Below are 26885 nucleotides of genomic sequence, written 5' to 3' on the forward strand. Positions count from 1 at the left end.
AGAGAGAGAGAGAGAGAGAGAGAGAGAGAGAGAGAGAGAGAGAGAGAGAGAGAGAGAGAGAAGCTGTAACTGAAGGCAGGAAAGTAAAAGTTGCTTCTGTCAACGATACGCTGCATCTCAATCAGTTGTTACTAACCCTGCCCTGCAGTGACCAGGATCACTGACAACCTGCATGATAAATTAATGGACTGAGTTGCTTAGAAACAAGAATCCAGTTCTGTTTGTGTGATGACACACAGAGAGCTGATGGCTTTTATAACTTTAATTCCTTTACCATCACTTCCTGTGTTTATTCTTACCCCTCCCTCGCTTGTTTGTCTGTTTTTTTTTTTTTTTTTTGAGGATTTGATTTGAGTCTCTTCAGAGAGCCAAAACATCACAAGAAAGGAATCTGACAGATGTAAGATAAAATATGGCAGCAACAGTAATGACACATGGGAGGACAGCCACCCTGCAGTGGGCGGGGCACATGAGCCGGGACAGCTGATTGGACGAGACGGAGGTTGAAGTGATGTGTGTGCTCTGGGTCCTGACCAGAATACAGCAGTCCACAACACTCACACTCTTTGAAGTCAGTACGTCTGTATCAGTTCCTCTCTTAGAGGACCGCCCTCATACAGTATGTCTAGCTCCGCCCCCAAGCGCTACCCTCCTTCTTCTTGTTCCTTTTTTGTTCTTCTGAGCTCTTCCATTCTGCCTCTCCATCCAGCCCTGGGTCTCACCCTCCTGCCTGTGACTTTTATTTATAGAAGCCAGCTGTCACTGTGCATTGTAGCCCCCCCATCCCACACCACCTCCTCACAAAAACATAAGCCTACACACACTCACAAAGGCTGAAAAACACTCGAGGCTGACGAACAGCAGCCATGACTCTGCAGTTCACCACACACTTGTTCATCATCATCAACACCGGCTCCTCTCCTCCTAACGCTCCAAAACCCATAAATCACTCTGCTGTTCGGTTTTTCCCCATACTTTTTTTCTTCCACCCTATTTTTGTTCTCGTCGTTAATAATCTCCACAACCAAACATCGGAGCAATGACACATTTTGGTTCACTTCACCCAGACTCACAAACTCAGCACAAACTGCAGATTGCTCAGGAAGCTTTGACGTCACATATAGGTTTCCTCAAAGTGTTTGACTTTTGTGTCACCGGTGAGCAACTTTTACTGATAGCTCATTCATCTCAGAAAACACAAAAACCACGTTGGCTCTTTGTTGACGGGTGTTCCTTGTACAGCGGGTAAAATAAGTATTGAACACGTCACCATTTTTCTCGGTAAATATATTACTAGAGGTGCTTATGACATGAAATTTTCACCAGATGTCAGTAACAACCCAAGTGATCCATACATACAAAGAAATCAAACCATAAATGTCCAGAAATGAAGTTATTTGTAATAATGTGGAATGGCACAGGGAAAAAGTATTGGAACACATGAAGAAAGGGAGGTGTAAAAAGGCATGGAAAGCCAAGACACCAGCTGAACTCTCTCAGTAATTAGAAAGCAAGCCTGCACCTTGTCAGTGCAAGTTAATATCAGCTGGTTCAGTCCCAAATGATGGCCAGGTATCATACAAGAACCATCTGCTGATGGGTAAAAGTAAAGAGCTCTCTCAAGACCTTCACAACCTTATTGTTGCAAAGCATAATGATGGCATCGGTTACAGAAGAATGTCTAAACTTCTGAAGGTTCCAGTGAGCACTGTTGGGGCCATAATTCAGAAGTGGAAAGAACATCATTTCACCATAAACCGACCACGACCAGGTGCTCCTCACAAGATTTCTGACGGAGGAGTGAAAAGAATTATCAAAAGAGTTGTCCAAGAGCCAAGGACCACTTGTGGAGAGCTTCAGAAAGACCTGGAATTAGCAGGTACGATTGTTTCAAAGAAAACAATAAGTAATGCACTGAACCACCATGGCCTGTATGCACGCTCACCACGCAAGACTCCACTGCTGAAGAAACAGCATGTTGAAGCTCCTTTAAAGTTTGCTGCACAACATTTAAACAAGCCTGTGAAATACTGGGAGAATATAGTCTGGTCAGATGAGACCAACATTGAACTGTTTGGATGCCAGAATACACATCATGTTTGGAGGTCAAATGGCACTGCACATCAGCCCAAAAACACCATATCAACAGTGAAGTTTGGAGGTGGGAACATCATGGTGTGGGGCTGTTTTTCAGCATATGGTACTGGCAAACTTCAAATAATTGAAGGAAGGATGAGTGGAAAAATGTACAGAGACATTCTTGATAAAAATCTGCTTCCATCTACCAGGATGATGAAGATGAAACGTGGCATGACATTTCAGCAAGACAATGAGCCCAAACACAAAGCCAAGGAAACTCTCAGTTGGTTTCAGAGAAAGAAACTAAAGCTGCTGGAATGGCCCAGCCAATCACCTGACCTGAATCCAACAGAAAATCTATGGAAAGAACTAAAGATCAGAGTTCATAGAAGAGGTCCACGAAACCTTCAAGATTTGAAGACTGTTTGTGTGGAAGAATGGGCCAAAATCACACCTGAGCAATGCATGCCACTAGTTTCTCCATACAGGAGGCGTCTTGAAGCTGTCATTGACAACAAAGGCTTTTGTACAAAGTATTAGATAAATTTCAGTAAGTGTGTTCAATACTTTTTCCCTGTGCCATTCCACATTATTACAAATAACTTCATTTCTGGACATTTATGGTTTGATTTCTTTGTATGTATGGATCACTTGGGTTGTTACCGACATCTGGAGAAAATTTCATGTCATTAGCACCTCTAGTAATATATTTACTGAGAAAAATGGTGACATGTTCAATACTTATTTTACCCATTGTATTTACATTATTTTTATAATAATTACTTATTAAAAGATATGTTTACTGTTGTGCTTAAGAGTTTTTTGTTGTTGTTTGAGACACTGACTGACTTTTAAATGGCCCATTTAAAAACTGCTAAAGGGTTACAGTTCGTCCATCCAATCCTCCATTTCCTTTCTTTTTCTTTCTGGGTCACAGGGAGCTGGTCTATCTTCAGCAGTCATGGTGTGAAAGAAAAGATACACCCTTGGACATGTCTCCAGTCCATCACAGGGCTGCATGGGAATAAAAAAATCACTCACACTCTCACACACACCTAGGGACAATTTAGTTACTAGTTAACCTAACATGCATGTTTTGGTCTGTGGGAGGAAACCAGAGAATTGCTGCATTGTGGCTTGAAATGAAAAACTCAGATGATCCTGAAAAGGTTTGAGACAAATTAATCATTAAGGAGTTTCAGCTACACATTGTACAACTGAAGAATTTGAGAATTTAACAAAGTTTCAGTTTCTAAAGGAATTTTGGCAAAATGATTGTCAGGCAGAACATTGGACCTTACTCCTTTTCTTTACCAGAACTACACATTTTTAAAGTACTGGTATTTGATGAGGGACAGTGCTTTTGTTTCCCAAATAGTTTGGGAATAGATGGTGAACATCCAATATCTCATATCAGTAGTTACATTTTTTTAAAAGCAGATTCTTCAAGCTTGTTTAATAATCTGCCAATATTTTCATGCTTTTTCCGATTTTGTCCTCTTGTTTTATTGATTATTTTTAGTTTTGCAAAACAGAGGTAGAATGGGTCAAAGACACACTGTGATTTCTCTGTCCTTTCTGTTCCTTTCCCTCTGCCAAAGACAGACTGAGCTAAAGAACAAAAAAGGAGAAAACAAAAAGCTGCCCAGAAGACATTATGGAGGCTGATTGCATATAAAAGGCAGAGTCGGTGACAGATTTGACAATAAACAGGAGGCTCTCAGCAAATATGCTGCGATGCTGGTAAAGATGTTCATGATCCTTCTGTTCCCTCCATCTTACACTACGTCGCTCTTATTTTAAAACTTTTCAGCCTTTCTTGGAAGCAGGCGATTAAAAGAAGGCCGGCCTGTTACGTAAGATGATAAAGCGGGCCAATAAGTCAGGATGCCGGCTCACGTTTGGACCTGTTCAATCAAGCACAATCTCATTCTTCTTCTTTTTTTTCCTTCTTATTTGCTTGTTTTTGCTCAGTCTCACTTTGATTTCTTCCAAGGCTGACCTCAGTGCCTCATTTAACCTGAAATCTCTCACAGATGCTGTGTTTTTTTCTTCCAAGCTTAGGGCAAATAGGATTTACAAAAGCTAATCCAAAGGACGACCAGAGTTTTAGACTTTGTATACATGTGAGGATAAATATAGCCTGTTTATCTGTTTCTTTTTTCCTCTTGGTGCTTTAAATGGGTCAGAATCCACTTTTTTTAAATAACAGCAGATAATATCTTTATCAAAATTCCTTTTGATTACACCTGTAATTGACTTGGGTCATTGCAGATTATCAGCTTCTATAAAAAGAGGATGGATCTCACTTCCCCCCACCTCTCTTTTTATTCTCAACAGGATGATGGGAAGGCAGCTGCCTCTGGGGATAAATCCTCTGGGTTTTAGTTTTAAAATAAATTAACCAAACTAAAACTCTGTCAGATCTAAAAACTTTTGTTTAGTTCCTGTTGTTTGCTTTATAACAACTCAGCATTCACACCATTCTTTACCCGTTTGATATAATCTAACAATTCTGCCTACTTTAATATATAAAATGAGATGAGTGCCATCACGTCTGGTTTTGTCATTTTTATACTTTTCAAAATAGTCAGCTTCCTTTTTTTTACAAATATTTTCATCTTTCTGCTTCCTTTCATTTCATTTATGATTCAGGTTTTTTATTGAAAATATATTTGCTTTTGTTTTTATGAATGAGTAAATGAAAATAAAACACAGATTTAACTCATCCTCTCATAAACAGTTTTCTTTGAAATCTGCTTCTGCACATAACTGTATTTTGTCTTTCTAAGATACTGTTTTGCTACTTTTAGTGTGTTTCACCTCCTTTAGATAGTATTTAGCTTCTTTTAGCTTTTGGACAGCATATTTCTCCTTTTAGCTAGTGTTTTGTTCCTCTTGGCTTAAATCTAGAATTTAGCTTATTTTAGCTACAATTTATTTAGCTTCTTTTAACTTTAGCTTCTTCAGCTTTTAGCTAATAATTTACTGCCTCTTAATTAGCTATTTACTTCTTTTGACTTTCAGATAACCTTCTACTTCTCTTACATTTTGCAGTGATAAAAACCAGAAAGCAAGCTAAAAATAATTACTAAAATGATTTATTACAAAATAAAGGTCCTAGCAAGGCTGCAAAACTGGCACAAGAATATAGCTGGAAGGCAACACAAGGAGAACCAAAACATGGAAAGCACAATGGACTGAGAGTGACAGAGAAGACAGAATTTAAAGGGTGAAACTAACGAAGGGAAATGAGACACACCTGGGAAGAGACAACATGGATCAGGTGTAGGAGGGATCAAATAAACACTACACAAAGAACAGAAAGGAAAATAAACAGATCTTCACAACTTTAGCTACTGTTTTCATGCTTTTAACCTTTAAGTAATATTTTGCCTGTTTTTGCTAGTATTATTTTAGCTTTAACAACTCATTCTCTTCAGTTTAGATTTTTTTACTAAACAGAACAATCAAATTTAATGTTACTTATTCTATCTTAAAATTAGTGATATTTTGTTCCATCTTGTCTAGTTTGTTTTACCGAACTAATTTGCAAATTTTTTTAAAGACAGAAACAAGGTTTCCTTCTTTAAATTAAAATATTTTAGGAAAAGCTGTTTTTAGTTTAGTTTCTAGTGTGCTGCTTCCTCTTTCATTTTGTGTAATGCTGTACGGTTAAATTAAATGTTACTGTGTTTTGTTAAATGTTTTGTCCGTAGTTTGCAGTAAAAGTTCAAATTAGCTGTTTCTGAGAGTTTTAACTGGAAGGAAGAGGAAGGCGTTTAATGTCAAACAGCTACATTAAAACAAAGTGGGAGTGAAGTTACCACCTCACACATGATTTGCCTCCAGTCTCGTTTTTTTTTATGTCTAATTTTCGTCGTTCTCCACACATTTGCAGCGCATTCTTTAAAAGTGACTCTCCAGTTCACAAATGGTGAATAACGGCAGCTTTTCGCTGACCTCTTCCTTTCCACTTCCTGCCTACACACTGGAAGCTTGACTGAGGCAGACAAGTGTGGTGGTGCATGTTGGGAAATGACTCAGCTTTTAGTGTTTATGTCTGTAAAATAAAGCAAAAAAAAAAGTGGGTGGGAGGTGGGGATCAATACTTTGAGGTCATCTGATGAATCAGACTGAATTCTCAAAATACGTATTGTATTGTTGAATCATTTGAGAAGCAGAGAAGTCACTACATTTGTGATGCTTTGTCTTTTCGCCATTTAAATATTTAAAACTTGGAGGTAAATTGTATGTTTGACTCATTTAGATCAGAGTAAGATCAAATACATGAAATCACAAGTTTCCATACTTTATCTGCTGATTATTAGTGTTATGTCTTTGTATTGCAAGAAACCAAACACAGTCTAATTCAGCTTTTTGTCGCTCAATATCAGCTGGAATGTTTGAACACCAGTGAGGTTTACAAAAACAAAATGGATCCTGTCAGTGTGAGGGGAACACAACAGCATCTTGTAACATGCAAACAAAAACAGCAGGGTGATAAACTGTATTTCATTTAAGAGACACATCTGGGAGACCCTCGGATCAAACAGCATGTGTTGAGCAAGGCTGCAGCTGACACAATCCTTATAAAACTCAGAGTTACATGATGTGGGTCGACTCAGCAGCACTTCTGATGCAAAAAAAACAAACGAGAGGTGGGCTATCTGGACTTTATTTGACTATAAAATATTTGATGCTTTAAAGGTTAATATTTGACTGACTGAGGACTGAAGTGAGGTTCCTCATAACGTCGTCTGACTTGGTGTCTAAACTTATCTGAAGTCGTTGGTTTGGCAGATTTGCATGCTAAAATTAAACCAGCAGTTTCAGGCCTTCCTGTGTAAATATGTTACTCATAGTAAAATTAGGCACGTGTAAAGGGAGGAGAAGACACTCATTCTAGTTCTAACACTAAGGTGCTGTGAAAAAAAGACAAAAACAAAAGAGGACCATTGCATCTGCTTAGGGGGATGTGTAGCTCATTATTTATTCTCAGAAGAGGCCTTAACCTCAACTAGTTTTCAAATTATCTGCTGAAGCATTAAAGTTACTGCACACATCCTTCAGGGTAACTGATCTGGAAACAGTAATATAATAATTTTATAAATAAAACATAAACAACACCTGGTCACTGATAGTAAAGTGCGCTTATTTTTTATTAAACCGTAGCAGCAATAAAAGAGACTAAAAACAAAATCCTTACAGGCTGCATGTTTCAGAAGTCATTTACTGTTATGAACACTTCAAGAAGCGGTATGATATACCTTTAACCATAAAAAGAAAACCAATTTTTAAACGAGTTGGAAAGCTTCCTCTTTTTCTCAAAATGTTTAGGGTGAAAAAAGTGAAAAGTACAAACATTTAACATTATTTTAGAAACCGATGAATGAGTTACAGACAGGTCACAAAGCTTATAATAAATAACAATACTGATTGATTGTGTCTGGATGCTGCTTTCATCAATAGTCTTGGCTTTTTTCAGCAGGACAAAGTTAAATCACATTCTGTATGTAATCCAGTAGAGTAAAATGTAATAAACTGGTGATACATCATCTGACAACATTAATATAACAGTGAACACATCAGAGAAATGATTCTAGTTTACTGTAATTAAGTCTCAGCACAGCCATGACACCTCAACATTCACTGTAAAACCTTCAAATGTAAGGAGTTTAATCAAAGCAGAGCGTTATCTTACACACAGTATGTTGTACTGTGAGTTCGCGTAGAGCTACTTGGCTCTCAGCTCATGAGGACAGCTGGAAGACATATGGCTGTCATTCATAATACAGTGCCCACGCTTTCAGCAGCACAGTGAGAATAAGGACTGACGTAGTGTGAACGAGTCTAACTGCTTGAGCCAGGCCCATCGAAACCAAACAGTAAGAGTCCAAGATGATCTTGTGGGAAGCAAAATAAATTTTGGTTGAATTTACGAGCTTGTTTTCTGTTTTCCACTGACAGAAGCTCCGACTCTTAACAACAAACCAGAACTGGAAGAATCTGCTGCTGCAGAGTTAAAACACACATACAACGGAACAGAAACCTCTTGTAATGAGAAATCATAACCAAACATTTTAATTCAATTAAAACATTTGATTAATGAGGTCTACATGTGATTGGTTTGTTTAAAGTTACAGGGATTTCTGACTCATTTTTACGAACACACACAGATGGGACAGAAACTGGAAACCAAAGATGAAACTGACACAAAACCAAACCTCCTTAACGAAAACAGTACTTTTACTTTTCAAAATCTGAATATGGTTTACTGAATTTAAAAAGAACTTAATAAGGACACAAATATCTGCCACTAACATGTTCATTTGCTATTTTACTGACTGTTTAAAACATTTTTTCCCACAAAAAAAGCTTGAAACAACTTGTAGTTTCAGACATGGTTTCTATATCTGAAGCAAATGATGACTAGATGTTTATTCAAATTTTAAGTTAGGTTCAAGATTAAAGTTCAATCTCTAAATAAGGTAAGGGGTAAGGCAATCATGTGTCTTATATGATTTTATTATTTTTTATGCAAACAACAAAACATGTAAACAATTAATTGGGTTTTCAACCCTCACATCACTGGGATTGTCTATAAAACTCACCAACTCTGTGAATTCTTAGCAAAGCTGAAGTTTTTAAGCTTTGATATTTAACTCACTGATTGTGGCACATGCCACAAAAAAATCTACGATTTCATGGAAATTCTGAAGAGTTTCAAGACTTTAAAATGAAAAGCTAATGTAATGTCTGTCATATGTCCGTAAGTTTCTTTAAAGGTCCCGATCTCAACCTCCAGATTTACAAAAACTAGTTATGTTGGCCATGAAAACCTCAAACCACATGGTGGGTGGAGAGGAACAGAGAGGACATGATGCAAAGAGGGAGACGTGAGATGAAGCATACTCTGGAAACACCCAAAAACTTGGTCGTCTCATTGAGTTTCCATGTGAATACTTCTTCCACAGAAGGAAAAAGAAAGAAAGAAAGAAAGACAGGCAGTCTGGGATGAGGAAACTGAACTAATTGCATCCTGAAGAAAGCACGGCTCTCAGACCTTCCTCATACTTACAGTGAGCAAATAATTACACCAGTTTCCTCTGGCCAATCAGTCCCCATATCCCTCTAAAATGTCCTTGTTATAGAGGAGAGCCATCTGCCAAGCAAAAGGCTTGCAGTGACACTGTGTTCTGCCCAGTCAGAACCTTTCCACTGTGAGCAAGAACTGAATGAGAGAGAAAAGACTCTGAGAGGTCGACCAAAGCTGCTGAGATGATCAAGGCCTTGTGGCGCTTTCCAGCTGACCTGAGGAGAATCTGTCAACAAACACAGCTGATTCATTACCCTGCTTTCTAACTGTGTTAGGGAAACACAAATATGTGTTTATGTGTTAAAGACCACACAACCACTCTCGGTTTTAAAGGTTTAAACTTGAAAAATATTCTAGAAATAAATTAGATTTTGGAACAAACTTAAAGGCTGGCTGACTACAACAAGAGTAGAACTATTGTTTTGTGTAATCCAACATTAATTTAGCATTTTATTCTATGCTTTACATAATGAAAATGTCAAAATTTTATTCAAGCCTGCCTGCTTAAATGACAAGATTAAACATGACCTCTTTATGACTATCAAAGGCTACGTTCACACTGTAGGTCTTAATGTTCAGTTCCATTTTTTTGAAAAAATCCGATCTTTTTGTGTGAACGTTCACATTACATTTTAAATGTGACCTGCATCAGACCCCTGTGTGAACACTACACTGCACTGATGTGACACGCATGCACAGTAAAAGACGTGACGTCTCATCAGCCGGCTTGTTTGTTTACAGAGCTAGCATGGATGCTACATTTTGCGCATCGAATCGGAAGTTGTTGTTGTTTAATCAGAGCCGATTAAATAATTATCTGACCTGCTTCTTTAGTTCAGTGTTTTATATCTGAACCTGCCTCTGACCGGGATGCTCCAGTGAAGCTTTTTTTTTTTACGAAACTACAAGCTGGAAAAAAGTATCGACCGAGTATCGAACTTTAGGATCGATACTCTCCGCGATCCAGGCTGGACATCGTTATTATCATACTAATGAAAAGTAAAAAGATGAAGCAACTGGACTTGTGTTTTGGAGCTGTAAACACACGGAGCTACAGATTTAAACAGTGAGACTTGAGGTTAGTGTCTTATCGATCCTTCACCTCCTCCTCACTGATGAAAAAGTCAGATGAATGTGACATGAGCGTTCACACTGCAGTCACTTTGAAAACATCAGATATATATCCGATTTAAAACCACATACTGAAACGGCCTGGGTCGGATTTGAAAAAATCGGATTTGTCTCGTTCAGACTGTCATAAAAAATCAGATGAGTCAGATGGGTCAAAAAAATCGGTTTTGGGTCAGATTTGCCTGCAGTGTGAACGTAGCCAATGAAACTCCAAACCTTTACAATACAGAGATTTCAAACTGTGAAACGCAGATGAGAGTTCCCTCGCACCTGAATGTCCTTTTTTAAAACAGAGACTTTTTTCTTTAATTCACTCAAGGTTTCAGTTCTGCTCAGCTGACATTAGAGGGTGTAACAAAACATCGACCCCCAATGATATATCAGTTAAATAATCAATGATTCAATTGCATCTAAACAAAATGAAAACGTCAATCCATATCATCATCATATGCCCAATATGGATTGACATCATATGTCCATATAACTGTTAGATGGGCATGTGATATTGCATCGTATTGATCACTGACTTGTGACCTGAATCAAAATTGTATCAAGACAGATTTTGTGATAGCGAGAAACATCGTATCATCATCCAAACAAATCCATATAATACTGTGATAAAACTGGTGATTTACACCTCATGTGGCTGCAGCCAGTGTTTATTAGCTGGGAGGCAAGTGGGGGCTGTGTGGGAGTTTTTCTTTTATATTTTGAAATTTTTTAACTCAAGCAGCAATATCAAATATTCCTGTCATCTTCCACTTTGTTAAACTTCTTTTTTTAATGACAAAAATGTGGGGAAAAAAACTTAATTTAGCTTTAATTGTTTCAGTTTAGAAAGCAAACTACCAGAATTAATCCTGACCAGCCTGAAGGGGAGAGGCATCGGCACACATATTAGGTATGCAACAATGTTTAAATCCATGTCAAAGCAGCACACATGACCAGTAGGGTTGGGCTGTAATAGCAAAATAAAGTGCAAAGTGGCTAACATTAATCGGTGACAGTTTTTCTGATAATTAATTGCACAAAATACAGTTTCAACGACCAATCACTTAATAACTTCCACTGTCAGCAGGTTTGATGTGATTATCCCAGTGACAGACTGCATACTGTGATCAGTTTAGATGAGCTAAAAGATCTGTGCATGTGACAAGCGGAGGCTAAGAGTGGAAATACATCACAGGTCAGGAGCCTTAAGTGCTGCATGCAACAATAAATGTGTTAGCTAAGCTGCAGGAGAAGAGGTCTAATAACATCCTAACATGTTAAAAAAAAAACCAATCGCTTGCAATCAGTGTCAAAACTACAAGCAAGCTTCATCTGAGTGGGCACTTTTGGCTGAATGGATATCACTTCTCCTTAACCACAAACCCAGCGTCGGGTTTCTGTCTGTGGCTCTAATGTTCAACAATGAGCAGGAGCTTAGTGGAAAGTGATCCCAGATCTGTGGCTGGCAAAACCTTAGCATGCTTTCACATACAGAACAACAGTACGAGGGCTGAGGTGCCGTTCAGCTCTGTGCAGGCAGATACAGCTCTGAGGCGGGGCTGAAGCTACCATTGCCGCTTTGAATGACTGCTTTTGCTTGTGTGTGTGTGTGTGTGTGTGTGCACGCGCGCGCACACAAGGCACTATGAGAGTCGTTCCAAACTGCTGCTGCTGCTGCTGAAGGAGCCAGGCTTCAGAGCATTTATTGCTTCCAGAAAACAAACATAATGCCATCTCACACAAAGTGTAGCAGTCTATCAATTTGGATGTGCATGTCAGAGCGCCTTTATCTTTATACCAACATAGACATGCATGTGAGGGTTTGTGTAGTTTAGTTAATGACTGGTTTGTTGCATGCAAAGTCAGCAAAATTGGCCCCACATTTACAGTCCTTCAGCACTTTATTATTCCCCATTTCTTCCTTCCTCAATATCCATCATCTTCAGTTGTTTATTTTATTTCTTCTGCTTACCCCTCTTTTTTCTTTGCTTCTGATTTCCACACAAACATTAAACAAATATATCATTAGCCTCATAGCATAATCGCCCAAGACATATTTGGTAGTGTTGTAGTCAAGACCACCTAACCCGAGACCAACTCAAGACCAAGACCACAGTGTATTGAGACTGAGACAAGACTAAGACTTTAATGCTGTGTTCACACCGAACGCGATTTCAGCTTCAAAATCGCAGCCAACGCTGAAGTTGGACGCTTGTGCAATTTGAGGTCAGACGCAGGTCAGCTCTTGAAGCGCTGCACGGCAACAGCCTCCCCGCCCCTCCCTCCTCTGTCGGGCTCTGTTTAATGTCAGACGAGGAAGTGGCTTTGCTTTATTTACAGAGAGCAAGAGCATGTCACGTTCATCAGATAATTAATTCATAATTAATTCACCAGATAATTCAGAGTAGAGGCTCACAGCTCGCTTTCAGGACTATTTTTGTCCCGAGTCCAGTCTGATGAGCCGCTGCCACGCATTGGTGCGGATATCTCCTGTCAGGACACAGACTGCAGGCACTCGATTTCAGCTAAAGAGCTCCTCTCCATCTGTTTCAGGTTAGTGGACATCTTTCAGCAAACTGTCCCGTCGGGAAATCTGTCGCTACGTCACACAGTGGAGTCTCTCTGATTGGTTGATGCTGCGCGTCGAGCTGCAAAAGTTCAGATTTTCTAACTTCAGCGATTTGCGCCTCAGCGTGTCGAACGCTCAGATCGTTCAAATCGTTCAAATCGCGCTGCTCTAATCACGCTTGAGGCGCCGCAGCACTTCCTGACGCTGATTGAAGCACGTCCACCATAGACTTTGCATGTAAACCTGAGGCTCCTGATGCTGAAATCGCGTTCGGTGTGAACGCACCATTGGACCAAGTCGAGACCAAGACCAAGGGAGGGCGAGACCGAGACAAGACCAAGACTTTTAGGGTTTGGACCAAGTCGAGACCAAGACCAAGGGAGGGCGAGACCGAGACAAGACCAAGACCAGATAAAAAAAGTGCCCTAAGTGATGGAGTATTGTGTACACATGTACAGTGGGGAAAAAAGTATTTAGATCTCATAGTTGAGGTCTAACTATGATGTCAATCACAGGCCTCTCTCATCTTTTTAAGTGGGAGAACTTAAGCTATTGGTGTTGACTAAATACTTTTCCCCCACTTTAGCTAACTTAATATGTAGAGCTAATATTGACAAAATGTTTGTGTGAGGGCAGAGAAAAGAATTTTGCTACAGAGGCAGATTGTTAACGTTAGAGATGATAAAAGTTTATTTTCCCCACTGTCTCTGAAAGTGAAGCACTGTTGAATGTACAAGTTGCTGTACAATTTCTCCTGGTTGTTGTTGTTTTACAATGATATTATTTATGAATAATGTAGCCAAACTTTTTTATTTAAAATTTAAGACATCCTTTACAGCTCTCAGAGAACCACAGTTCACTTTCCGGGAGTGCTGCGTGTGCGTGATGGCGGGTGCAGATGGGTGACAGCCGCTAACAAAAAACACGTAGATAGCAATAAGTCAGGTTTGGATTTGAATCAGTAGCTACATTTTAAATCCAATGAAAGTAAGATTGTTAACAAATAAATTGGACAATAATATGGCTATTTAGTAGGGGTGCAACAATATACGTATGTACCCGTATCGAACCGTATCGAACAGTGCTTTAGGTTCAATAAACACTTGTATCGAACAATACAGATTTTCAAAATTTACTTTATGAACTTGTCTTCTGAAGATGCTCTGTGTTAAAGGATCAGTGGATCTGTGTTCGACTACTCCACCTAGGCTGCATTTTTGAGCGCAGATCCACTGAGAAACTTGCTGTTTCAGCAACATTTAATTTAAAAACTACTTTTGAGGTTAAACAAATGTTCATAATTAATTTCAGCAAATTACAAGTTAAATGGGGCATGGAAATTTCTCTTTTTTGTATCGAAAAAATATCAAACCGTGAGACTAAAGTATCGAACCGAACCGAACCGTGAATTTTCTCTATCGTTGCACCCCTACTGTTTAGTTATATTTCCACAGCTGTGGTCTTGACTGGTCTTGAAACAAAATTCCGAGTCCTCAATGTCCGAGACCGAGACGAGACCAAGTACAAATGCTGTTGAGTCCGAGACAAGAACAAGACCATCAAAAAGTGGTCTTGAGACCGGTCTTAAGACCAAGACCGGTTTCAAGTACTACAACACTAATATTTGGTCACAAATGACTTAGACATATATGCTATGAGGCTAACGATACGTGAAATAGCGCTAATACCGGCACATGCTTAAATGCAACTTTTAAACAGTAAGAAAGATTGTCCAAGCAAAGAAGCCGCCCCCGCTTTGTCAAACAACAGAGCATGTTTGAAAAGAAAATGAGGAAGAAGTAAAAGACACGTTCACGCTCGGGAAGTTCAAGTGTGACATTTAGATGGCTGATTAGGTACGTGATTCTCAGAAGAGCTTTTCAGTGCTTATCTTAAACGCCACATTTACTTTTCTTTAAACTGTCAGTGTCTGGGGTGTCAACAGGCAAGGCAGGACAGAGCGAGGAGGATGCAACATCATTTTGTGTAACAGAAAAACGTCAAGTGGCTTAGAAAAGAAGGGTATTTAACCTGGATATGTGCAGCTATGAATCAAATGTAAACCATGAAAAAGCCTGGTTATGGCACAGTGATAACCAACATAACTCCAAGCCAAATTCGAATGGCAACAAGTTACGCTCCTGTTTTAGTTTGACTTGAATACAGAATCTGAGCAACCCAGTTTGGAACAACAATTTGCCCCTTCATGTCTTTCCTTCAAAACATTTGTGCAGCCTTGTGCAAAGTTCACCCAAAGTCATAAAAGGTCTGCCAGTATTTTTTAATTGACTGCCAACTTCATAACTTTTGTGCTGCAGGTATAAGTCTTGCCAGAGTAAGAAAAAAAATGTGCTTCTTTAAAACGTTCAACCAGAGCAGACAAAAAAGATCAATCAAATATTGTCTTATCTTGTTGGAACAGTGAGTTGTACGGCGGAGAGCAAAGATCGCAGAAAGAAATGTGTGTCTGACTCTGAACTGGGTCAGCTTTCGCTCTTCTAACATAACTCTCAGATGTAAGTAACTAAACAGGAAACTAATTATTTTAATCCACGGGCCTGCGGCGGACGAGTTCTGTGCACATGAAGCCTTCATCGACAACTTAAACTGTACAACTGTGTGTTATTAACACTAAAAATCCATTTTAACTGAGAAGCTATTACACTGCGGTTTACATTTTATTACATAAAGGACCGCTGGTTTGTTAAAGCAAATACCATCTGGTCAGATAAGAGCTCAAACAGCGTGCCCCTCTTGCAGCCCACTTCAGCGTTGTGATGTGGAAAAGCAATACTCGTATTGAATTAGCTCCACCTGGCTGCCCTACGCTGAACCCATCCTCTTCATCCCCAATATAAGCACACTCTCTGTAGGTGGTGAATAATCAATGGCACTTTGAGTTTTAATTCAGAGTTTCACCTCATCCTTTACAGCCTGCAGATGTCAAAACGTGCCCGTCTTCAAAGAGGGGAAAAAAAGGAAAGTAGGTCTCATCCTCTGCATTCTCTGACCATGTCTGGCTGCACACACGGGACCCACCGTCATCAAACAAACTCCACCTCCATCACGATGGTAGAGTAAAAAAAGCCACACGAGCTTTCTGTGAAGAGAGGGACCCTGCTTGGCTGAATGCTAACAGAGGGAGGCACTGAAACCTTTGACGGTGGAGGAGAATATAAGCAATCTGTGTCTCTCCACCACTGGTGTGAGATGCTGTAAGGCTGCTTAAGAGACAATGCAGTTCTGTGAACGCACATCATCAGGTACCTTATAAAAGATGCCCTAATTTCTTAGCAGCATCGTGACGCTAAAGTGAGAAGCAAACCAACAAGTAAAAGCAACTGGTGACGACTTGATCTTTTTATGGTGTGAAGATCTGAGGAATCGCATTTAGAGGTCCCAGCTGATCCAGTCAAACAGACTGTTTCTTAAGAGGTTTGATCAGAAAAAAATCATATAAACAACCTGATTGCCCACCAGATGTTTTCAGCACGCTTTTATGTGAAAAACAAAGCAAAGGGGATAAAGTTTAAACAGACAGTTTTCATTTACCTCCATCTTAGTTGGTTCGCGGAGGCAACAAAGAAATTAAACGTAGAAAAGTATCAGCTTTAAAAACAAATAAAAGAGTATCTTCTCACTCAGTGAGCACATTGCTCATTGATTACTTGTGAATTCATCATATTATTTAAAATTAGAAAAAAGGTACCAGAAGTTTTTTCTAGAGTACATTGTGCTATATATTTGATTAAATCTCATTTCCATGAGATGTTTTTGTTGATGTTTAGCCTGTGTGGGGCTTATTCAAAACTGAGGTATTTGCATTCCTTTTACAAAATAACTATTCAGATGACCTGTACTTTAAAACAGTGTTTCCCAAAGTTGGGGTCGGGACCCAAAGTGGGGTCCTGAAACATCAAGGTGGGGTCCTGAGAATATTTTCTGAATTAATTACATTTTTGCCTTAGTTGTTACAAGGGAGTGATGTTAGTGTATTTAAAATGGATAAATGTAGTATAAAAATATTGTTACTGTGCCCATGTTTAGTTGACCTGATACAAATGTTTATCATCCAGAAACAGTTGGGGGCACAGGTCTCTGCTACTGTTATTTTGTGGGTCAAAAGCTGAAAAGTTTGGGAACCACTGCACTTTGGTTCCCAAAGTTGGGCTTGGGACCCAATTTTGGGTCATGAAGCACCTTGGATAATCTCCAGAAATCAATTTAAAGGGTAATAAAATAATTACTGATGTAATATTTTCCCTGTAATTATTACAAAAACACAAAATAAGTATAAATAAGTATTTATATTTGTGTACAAGCTGTTTAGGTTGTCAAAAAGCCTGTGTTTTTAGGGTTATTAATGAAGTTCATGTACTCAGACCAGTAATATTTGGGGTCACAAGATTTTGCCATGGATATTTTGTGGGTCAGAAGATAAAAAGTTTGGGATCCACTGCTTTAAAAGGTTGACAATATATTACAGCCAGTTTGAACCTTAAAATTAACACATTTCCTAAAAAAAAAAAAAAAAATAGAAGCAAAACAACTACCACTGCTTGCATGAGAACGGAGCAGCAATTCAGTTACTCTTTGAAGCTAAAATGTGTAAATACATAAAATAGCTTTATAAAGGTGTTATTTGTCCAACATGTCTAACCACACCCGTTTCCACCTCTATGTTCATCGTGTGCGAACTGATCAGAGAAAGAAAGTTGAATGCCTTGCAGGCTGAACTAAAATGGTCAGAGTTTGTTCCACTGAGTGCTTTTAAAAAGATTTTAAAAGAAAGACAACAATTATCATAGCAACAATGCCTGTGTTTTAAATCCTAAATTGTTCACGGTGTTTGATTGTCACTGTCACAACACTGTCTTTCATTATCAAATTGTGGCTGTTTTAATGTATATTTTCTCATTTTTTGTCTTATATTTTCTATTGTGACGTGTGCTGCTGCCTGTCCAGACCAGGTCACCCTTGTGAAAGAGGTCTTGACCTCAGTGTTTTTTTTTAAATCTAGTTAAATAAAGTTTTAATAAAATCAGAGTCACACAGATAGTGTAGGTTTAGTGCATGTGCAAAGCAGGTGCACGTGGTTTCTGAGAAACGTGCACACTTCCTCACCTCATTTGAATTTAATGCTACCATCTTGAATGACTAATGCAGCAGATGTGGGTTTTTTAAGCCTTTGTGAGTCAAATTAAAATTTCCTGTCAGTGTGGTTGGGTTATCTGAGGGAAAAAAAACAGTGACTAACAAGCATTCACCCTGTTTATTCCTGGCATGAAGTACTGGGATTCCTGTTAAACTGGGGAGGAATGGGGGGTGGGTGGGGGTCGGTTAATTGGGTTTTAAAAAAAATGTTACCCACCTTAAACAGACTTTCTGTCAATCCCCGCCTGAGCATCGTCCACAAAAAGGCGCACAAGAAGAAGAGGGCGACCTCGGTCCAGGTAATGTAGGCGTTATCCAGGAGAGTCTGTTTGGAGAGCTTCACGCCGCAGCCGCCACAGTCCCTCCATGCGCCCAGCATGACGCTGGATCCTCGGCTGAGGAGCTCCCAGTACCCGGGCATGGGCTCCACTCCCACTGGCACGGCACTCCCGCCATCACTGCCCATCGTGGTGCGGCGCAGAAACAACGGGGAGGTTGTTTTAAAAAATAATAATAATAATAATAAAGACGAAAAATAAAGAAGCCGGCAGAAACGGCTCCAGCAGCTCGGTCTATGTGATGACTGACCGGTGGCTCAGCTTATCTAACCAGCTTAGCCTAATTCTTTGTCTTCCTAATTAAGACATGGGCCCACTTTTAGGACAGTTTTAAGGATGCAAGTAGCGCCCACCAAATGTCCGCTGTTCAGATGAGAATAATAATAGAAAAAACACGCAAACTATCGAACGAGCGGATTTTGACAGCTACTCTGATCCATTTGCGGCAGTCAGGTGAAGGCTCGCGCTCATCATCTTCTCACTGCGCACACGGTTAGCCGCCTAGCTTACAGTAAAAATCACACAGCGGCGACACTGGACCAGAACCGGAGGCGGTGGTCTCCTAGCTAACAGGTTATATATGAATGAATGAATTAGCCTTTAACATCACTGGAGGTTTTGTGTTGCTAACCCCCAGAACGGAGTCAGGCACGCGCTCCTCATCTTCCGACCGTTATTCGACGACTTACGTAACGACTCGGAACCGGCAAGTCTCTCACTCAAGAGCGAGTTATTCCAGGTTCGTCTAGGGATAAATTAGAGGAGTATATTCCGCGGAGAGTCTTCTTTTTTCTCCTCCTCCTGTCAGCCTCCGGTGAGCGTGTCGAGAGATGCGTTTCTGACGAGGCGCGCGCGCTGGGATCAACTGGTGCGTTAAAAAAAAGAAAAGGAGGGGGGCGAGCACCGCTCAGCTGCTGCGTTTACGTGAAAAAAAAAAAAAAAAAAACAACCTACAGTATTGTTTGCAGCTATGCGCATTTTCCCTTTTAAAAATGTAAAATAGTACAATTTCTGAGCCTAAACACAACTTTTAAAAATATCACAGCGACCTCTATAGGCCAGACAGAAACTAACCAACCTGACGCCGTTTTTAACTCTCAGCTGCTGCGTTTACGTGAAAAAAAAAAAAAAAAAAAAACAACCTACAGTTGGGCCGAAACTCATGGCCCGCTGTCTTCTTTACGAGCCCTCTGCTTTCAACCAGTGCATTAGAAAGGTCTACTTAAAGAGACAGTGTAGTTTAATCTCCTAAAAATAAAACCCTCTGTTATGGCAATATTTATTTAACAAAGACAGAAATACGTGGTCCAAGAATGAAGGTACTTCGTGAGATGATCAGCTGAGTTTTATTGCAACAACAGGAAACACAGAGAACAACCTGCCCTGTCTCTGTGCCTCTGCTTCTCTCTGTCACTGTCTCTCCACACTACTCACTGTGTCTCGAGAGGCCTCATATATATATTAACAAACACCATTATGTCATCTTAGCAAGATTTGATACAAGGTCAATGGAAAACACAAAGATAAACACAAGTGATATCTAAGAATGACTGTTGTTAGCAAATCTTGTTCTGACTTTAATCATTCTRTCTGCAGATGAACAGAATGTCATGAAAACCTAGGTCATTAAAGGTTGTCATGAATTACTTGCTTAAACATAAAAGTATTAGGTCCATTACACCCTCAAAGAAAACTAAAAATATATATATAATTTTGTTAGAGTACTTGAAGCTTTTGCCGAGTCTCATAAACACATCAAAACAGGTTTAACACATTTATTAACATTTCAAAGGAATGTTTGTATTACATAAATGTAAATTTATATAGAAAGTATACCAAGACAGATTTGTTCTGCATCTGCCCACTAATCAAATAAGGACTCTGTTTTGACTTGCAAAGGGGTTTAAATACAGCCACACAATCAAATATATGCAAGAAGAGAAACATCTTCATGGTATTTCCATAAAAGTTAGCTAAGAAGGTCTCTTGAAGAAGAGCAGATGCTTTATGCTGTGGCGGTGGGGGCGTACTGCATTGCTAATCTGTCAAACTCGTTCTCCTGCAGGAAGACACAGAAGAGGAAACAGTTAACACCACACAAAATTAAAAAAACATCTTCCCATTAGAGCTGTGGTGAATGTCTCAGTTTGTTTGGTAACCTACTATGCTGTACTCTTGTGTAATTACAACATAATGTGTAACAAAGGCTGAAAGGTCAGAGTTGAATGCTCTCCTTGGCTTAGACCAAGGACAACTGCTGTCAACCTATCTAACATACAAATGAGTTCAGTTAAAGAGGCTTGTTTTGGTTAACTCGTACTGCACAAAACACAGACGCATCCTGCGCTGAGTGAGGGATTTAAGTTACCTTGGCGAAGTAGTCTTTGAGGAACGGGTGAGCTCTGTGTGCGTCTTTCAGCTGGGAGAGGTACCGATTGGTGACCTGAGAGCACACAAACAGATGCTGCTTACTGACAACCAGAAAAAAGCTTTGGGCAAAACTTACAAAATTCCGAAACGCAGGGTTTTTAGAGAAAACTTGCAAAGAATTGTCAATAATAAAACATGTTTTTCTGCTGAAGACAATGTTTTAACTGTGCACAAATCACAACTGGACACAAAATCGAGTGACTCTTCCAGATATAATAACTCAACTGTGCAGGAAAACTATTAGTAAATAATATGCGACAGATTTTTCTAGCACTTTAGCTGCCGCTAAATTAGCCATGAGATATAAATATTTAATGCTTAAAAAGAAAAAAACACTGCAATGCCTGATCTATAGGCAGCAAAGCTGATGAGAATTTAACGTTGTTGTTCCAAAGTGTCTGAAAAATGCCTAAAAAGCTTTGTTCCCATGAGACTTTGAGAGTTGTACATGAATTAACATACCTTAAAAGTAGATTAAAAAAAAGACTGAAACTTCTGTTTTCACGAAGAAAGTCTCAAACGTTTGAAGGGTTATTCTTTTCTTTCAACGTAAGACCATAAATTTTGCAAAGATGTCTAATTTCTACCACTTTATCACATCTAACACAAGGTTATCTCAATTGGAAACATTTTATTGAACTGTGAGTTTATAGCATTCCAGTCCACAGCTATCAAGTCCGTGCAATGCTAGTATATTACCAAGACTTTATCTCATGAACTCTGAGTCTCACGTTGTAAAACTCACATGTCAATAATCAGCTGATGTGTAGAAAAATATTGTTTTTGACTCATGTTTGCAATTTGCAAAAGAAAAAAAAAAGAAATGTTATAGTTAAATCTGCTTAGATGTGCTTACTGAATTAATACAACAATGATGACAGAATAAAACCGCTTGATGTCTTACAGATGTTTGCCTAAAGGAAACTATTACACTGATCGCTGTCAAAGCTGCTTCTAAAAGCTCTGGGTCCAAAGTCTCACCTCGGGAGCTTTGCCCAAATGCTGCGTCAGCACTATGAGGTTGATCAGTGTCTCTGGATGGCTGCTGTCCTGATAGGGAGAAGAAGAGAGACAGAAAATAGAATGAGAGACTATCTGTAGCCTCTGAACACTTGAACAAGTTTAACCTAAGCTAGAAAAAAAAAAGACCTGAAAACACCATGCTGCTCACAGAGAACAAAAAGCTAAACAATTATTTTCTGCTTCCATAAATACAAAACTTGAAGGCATTTTAAACTCTGAACAAAAACGTATTTGTAGATGAGCAAGTGAAACCCAAATCCCTTCATTTACGGGTTCAACTGTAGATCATCTGTTTTGTTAGGTTCTGTCTACAGAGAGATGACATAAATGGGTAACTGTTTCTTTATAAAAAATTAAACTAGATAACATTTTACATTGTAAAACAAATACAGACACAGAGAGAAACAGATGCATAAAACTGGATCATTTGGAGAGCATTTAAAAAAGGTAATGAGTGCTTACAATAAGGATTTAATTAGAGGTAAACAGAAAATACTAGATTTTGAACCAACAGTAGTGTGAAGAATTCAAATTTATTACAGTAACATATAAAAATAAAATAAAACATTAGGGAAATTTGTTGTATGTTGCAGATTTACTGTGCCTACTGATCAAACGGTTAACAAGAACTCTGGAGTACAAAAAAAAAACCATGTGCTACCATCTGCTGGTACAAAGGAGGTAGTTTTTTAAATCTATGGATAAAGGATGGCTCCAAGAAGATTTCATGGTAAAATGGTAAATAGCCTAAACTTATACAGCACTTCATCAAGTTCCTACAGACTCCAAAGCTCTTTACATTACAGTCATTTACCCATTCATACACTGATGGTGGTAAGCTACACCAGTGTTTCCCAAAGTTGGAGTCAGGACCCGAAACATCAAGGTGGGGTCCTGAAAAGATTTTCTGAATTAATTACATTTTTGCCTTATTTGTTACAAAAGAGTGAGGTTAGTGTATTTAAAATGGATAAATGTAGTATAAAAATATTGTTACTATACCCATGTTTAGTTGACCTGTTACAAATGTTTATCATCCAAAAACATTTGGGGGCACAGGTCTCTGTTACTGTTATTTTGTGGGTCAAAAGCTGAAAAGTTTGGGAACCACTGCACTTTGGTTCCCAAAGTTGGGCTTGGGACCCAATTATGGGTCATGAAGCGCCTTGGATAATCTCCAGAAATCAATTTAAAAGATAATAAAAAATTGCTGATGTAATCCTTTCTCTATAATTATTACAAAAACACAAAATAAGTAAAAATAAGTATTTGTAATTGTGTACAAGCTGTTTAGATTGTCCAAAATCCTGTGTTTTTAGGGTTATTTAAGAAGTTCATGTACTCAGACCAGTAATATTTGGGGGTCACAAGTTTTTGCCATGAATATTTTGTGGGTCAGAAGACAAAAAGTTTGGGAACCACTGAGCTACACTACACTGTAGCCACAGCTACAACGGGCCACACTGAGCCTGCCATGCACTGGCACCCCTGGGCCCTCTGACCACCACCAGCAGGCAAGGCAAGTGAAGTGCCTTGCCACAACAACTGAGGCGGCTGGAGCGGGGGGATCGAACCAGAAACCCACCAGTTACAGGATGACTCCCCTAACCACTCTACCACAGCGGTCACTATTTTCCTCACGCTGTGGAAAACTTAAGCTGTAGATGAAGGTGTTGTTGTTTTTTTAAATCAACTACATTCTTGTTTAAAATGCACAAATATTTATATACAATAGTGCTTAGTTATGATGGGAGAGGGAAAACACACACAGACAGACAGACACACACAACTGAAGGCATCCCGTAGCTGTTCTTAAGATAGATCCTGTTTAGAAGACAGAGCTTTGCACATGTCCAGTGTGTCGACATCAACAGAAAAGTATTCCATTCATGCACACCACTAACAGACGAGCCTATGTGGTCACAGTGTTTGGCAGGTACACACTCTTTGGCAGAGGAAATTTTGACTAAATGACTCCCACTGGACCCTGGGGAAAGCATTACACCCCTATTATCACAACCCTGACAGCAGACATAACTATTGTCCCTGCAAACTCAGCTGACACATCATAACAAACACACTCCAGCTTAATACTATAATTTATCGTATTAAAAAATGATGAATATTACATTAACAACATAACTACAACAGATGTAATCAACTACAATAAACAAATGTGCTGTTTTTCTAACCTTATCAAGTGCCTCCTGCAACACTCCCTCAGCCTCCTCCCACTTATTCTGAGCCATGTAGCAGGCCGCCTGCCCATTCAGAAGCAACAGCGTGGACGAGTACTTGTCAGACATTTCCTGGAAAATGTAGTAGGCATCCTGCAGCTTCTCTCCACCCTGAAACAAGCAGAAAGACACCAAGTCATGCATTTTTATTCTTTTGTTCCATCCATCCATCCATCCATCCATCCATTTTCTTCCACCTATCTGGGGTCGGGTCGCGGGGGCAGCAGCTTCAGAAGGGAGGCCCAGACCTCCCTCTCCCCAGCCACTTCTTCCAGCTCCTCCGGGGGAACTCCAAGGCGTTCCCAGGCCAGCCRAGAGACATAGTCCCTCCAGCGTGTCCTGGGTCTTCGTCGGGGCCTCCTCCCAGTGGGACGTGCCCGGAATACCTCACCAGGGAGGCGTCCAGGAGGCATCCTTACCAGATGCCCGAGCCACCTCAACTGGCTCCTCTCGACGTGGAGGAGCAGCGGCTCTACTCTGAGTCTCTCCCTGATGACCGAGCTTCTCACCCTATCTCTAAGGGAGAGCCCAGCCACCCTGCGGAGGAAACCCATTTCGGCCGCTTGTATCCGGGACCTCGTTCTTTCGGTCATGACCCAAAGCTCATGACCATAGATGAGGGTAGGAACGTAGATCGACCGGTAAATCGAGAGCTTCGCTTTCTGACTCAGCTCTCTCTTCACCACGACGGACCGGTACAGCGCCCGCTTTACAGCAGACGCTGCGCCAATCCACCTGTCGATCTCCCGCTCCCTTCTTCCCCCATTCGTGAACAAGATCCCCAGATACTTAAACTCCTCCACTTGAGGCAGGACGACCCCCCTGACCCGGAGAAGGCACTCTACCATTTTCCAGCTCAAGACCATGGCCTCGGATTTGGAGGCACTGAGCCTCATCCCGGCCGCTTCGCACTCGGCCGCGAACCGCTCCAGCGAGAGCTGCAGATCTCGTTCCGATGAAGCCAACAGGACCACATCATCCGCAAAAAGCAGAGATGCGATCCTAAGGCCACCAAAACGGATCCCTTCAACACCTCGGCTGCGCCTAGAAATTCTGTCCATGAAAGTAATGAACAGAATCGGTGACAAAGGGCAGCCTTGGCGGAGTCCAACTCTCACCGGAAACGAGCCCGACTTACTGCCGGCAATGCGGACCAGACTCTGACACCGGTCGTACAAGGACCTGACAGCCCGTATCAAGTGGCCCGGTACCCCATACTCCCGGAGAACCCCCCCACAAGGCCCCCCTTGGGACACGGTCTAACGCCTTCTCCAAGTCCACAAAACACATGTAGACAGGTTGGGCGAACTCCCATGCACCCTCCAGGACCCTGCTGAGGGTGTAGAGCTGGTCCAGTGTTCCACGACCAGGACGAAAACCACACTGCTCTTCCTTTCTTTTGTTCCAAACTGTGCAAATTACTAAATCGGACTGAAAAACTAAATTAATGCTCACACTTTTTTTTCTCCATCACTAATAAAAAATATTCCTCTCACTTCAGTATATGTCACAAATATACAAACACACATGAACCACACATTATACAATGATGTTTTCCCCTCACCACAGCAATATTAACCCAGGCTGTGGCTAGCTGGGTCAGAGTAGCATCCTCATCCTGCTCCTGCATCTTCTTCAGTTCTTTCCTGTTTAAAACAAGGCAAATTAAACGTCAATAGAACAAATTTATTAGCATCTGCCATACTCGATTACTGAGTAAATTTAAACTGCAGGACTAATGTTCATGTGTTAACCTGTATATAAATATTTTCTGAGAGTTAATAAACAAACCTGCCGCATTATCAAAACACAGCATTATTTTTTATGAGGATGTCAATCAACAAGTCCGTACCTTGCCAGGTCAACCCGATCCAGACTGAGAAGCACCTGGATGGTCATGGCCATACTGAGGAAAAAAAGACAGTTAGGTTCAGTTTGTTAGTTCTTCTATTACCATTTGCAGTTAATATTTCACCTATTAACATAAAATCATGTATACATGTAAAGGAGATAATGTTCATTCAGTTCTCTTTATCTCTCCCTCATTAAAGCATCTCCTAAAACATTTTAAATCAACATTACGGTAGACATCAGTAATGCTGGTTGTTATTTCCTAGCAATCCTTTTAATTAAATGTGGTGAAATAACTGGATCACCACATACTCCTTCACTGAACGTCACGTTAAGTAAAATCTTGCGCCCTCTTTACCACTCCAGACTTTCTCCTTGATGCAGAGTTCTGAGGGCAGCATCAGTGTTTGCCTCGTGATAATAGATGGAGGCAGCCATGAGGAGGAAAGTGGTGTTGGCAGCATCCACACTCTTTGACATCTTTTTGTCCAAATCAGCAACGATGGCATCTCTGAACAAAAGAGCGAGACAAATGTATAATACGATGCCAGAGGACAGGATACCTTATAAGAATGAGTGAAAAACTTTGCACATTTAGCTACAATACCTCAACCTAAATGGCAACTTTTGAAGGAAACTCAAGACAATTCATTTAAAGAATGGATGTTATGCACTTTCCAGACACAGGGTTCAGTTCTACACCACAATCAAGTACCTTCAGTTGTTGTGAAATTGCTGTTTATAAAGCTTAACATCAATTTTGAATAACACCCCCTGCCACCTTTAATTAGTGCTTACAGAGATAAATCATTGTGCGTGTTTGCACTGAACTTCCTAAACAAAAAGAGTTGTTTTACAGTGTTTTGTGGAGCAGCTTATGTCTACACAACAAAAAACACTCCCGTCCTTGACTATTTATCTTAACAAAACAAATAAAATTGTATCTTTATTATTAAAACGCAAAAAAAAAAAAAAAAAAAAAA

The 26885-nt window shown here is 40.0% G+C and overlaps 2 protein-coding genes across 2 annotated transcripts in view; both read right to left on the reverse strand.

Annotated features, from left to right (window-relative positions):
• The window catches only part of cers1 (ceramide synthase 1), a gene marked incomplete at its 5' end in the record, with an annotated part of 30077 nt that extends 11531 nt beyond the window's left edge, over positions 1–18546 (reverse strand). Inside the window, 1 exon segment of the mRNA XM_014000635.1 lies at positions 18241–18546. Coding sequence (XP_013856089.1) covers positions 18241–18489 — 249 coding nt within the window.
• A 1575-nt stretch (positions 18547–20121) lies between these two features.
• Positions 20122–26885, reverse strand: part of cope (COPI coat complex subunit epsilon) — a 7603-nt gene continuing 839 nt past the window's right edge. Inside the window, exons 4-10 of the mRNA XM_014000644.1 lie at positions 26261–26413; positions 25904–25957; positions 25616–25697; positions 24007–24162; positions 21773–21841; positions 20730–20804; positions 20122–20420 (exon numbers count right to left, since the gene is read on the reverse strand). Coding sequence (XP_013856098.1) covers positions 20367–20420; positions 20730–20804; positions 21773–21841; positions 24007–24162; positions 25616–25697; positions 25904–25957; positions 26261–26413 — 643 coding nt within the window. The 3' untranslated portion in view covers positions 20122–20366. The remainder of the gene's footprint in view (positions 20421–20729; positions 20805–21772; positions 21842–24006; positions 24163–25615; positions 25698–25903; positions 25958–26260; positions 26414–26885) is intronic.

The sequence above is a fragment of the Austrofundulus limnaeus genome, unplaced genomic scaffold (assembly GCF_001266775.1).
Source record: "Austrofundulus limnaeus strain Quisiro unplaced genomic scaffold, Austrofundulus_limnaeus-1.0 Scaffold8, whole genome shotgun sequence".
In the NCBI taxonomy this organism is placed as follows: domain Eukaryota; kingdom Metazoa; phylum Chordata; class Actinopteri; order Cyprinodontiformes; family Rivulidae; genus Austrofundulus; species Austrofundulus limnaeus.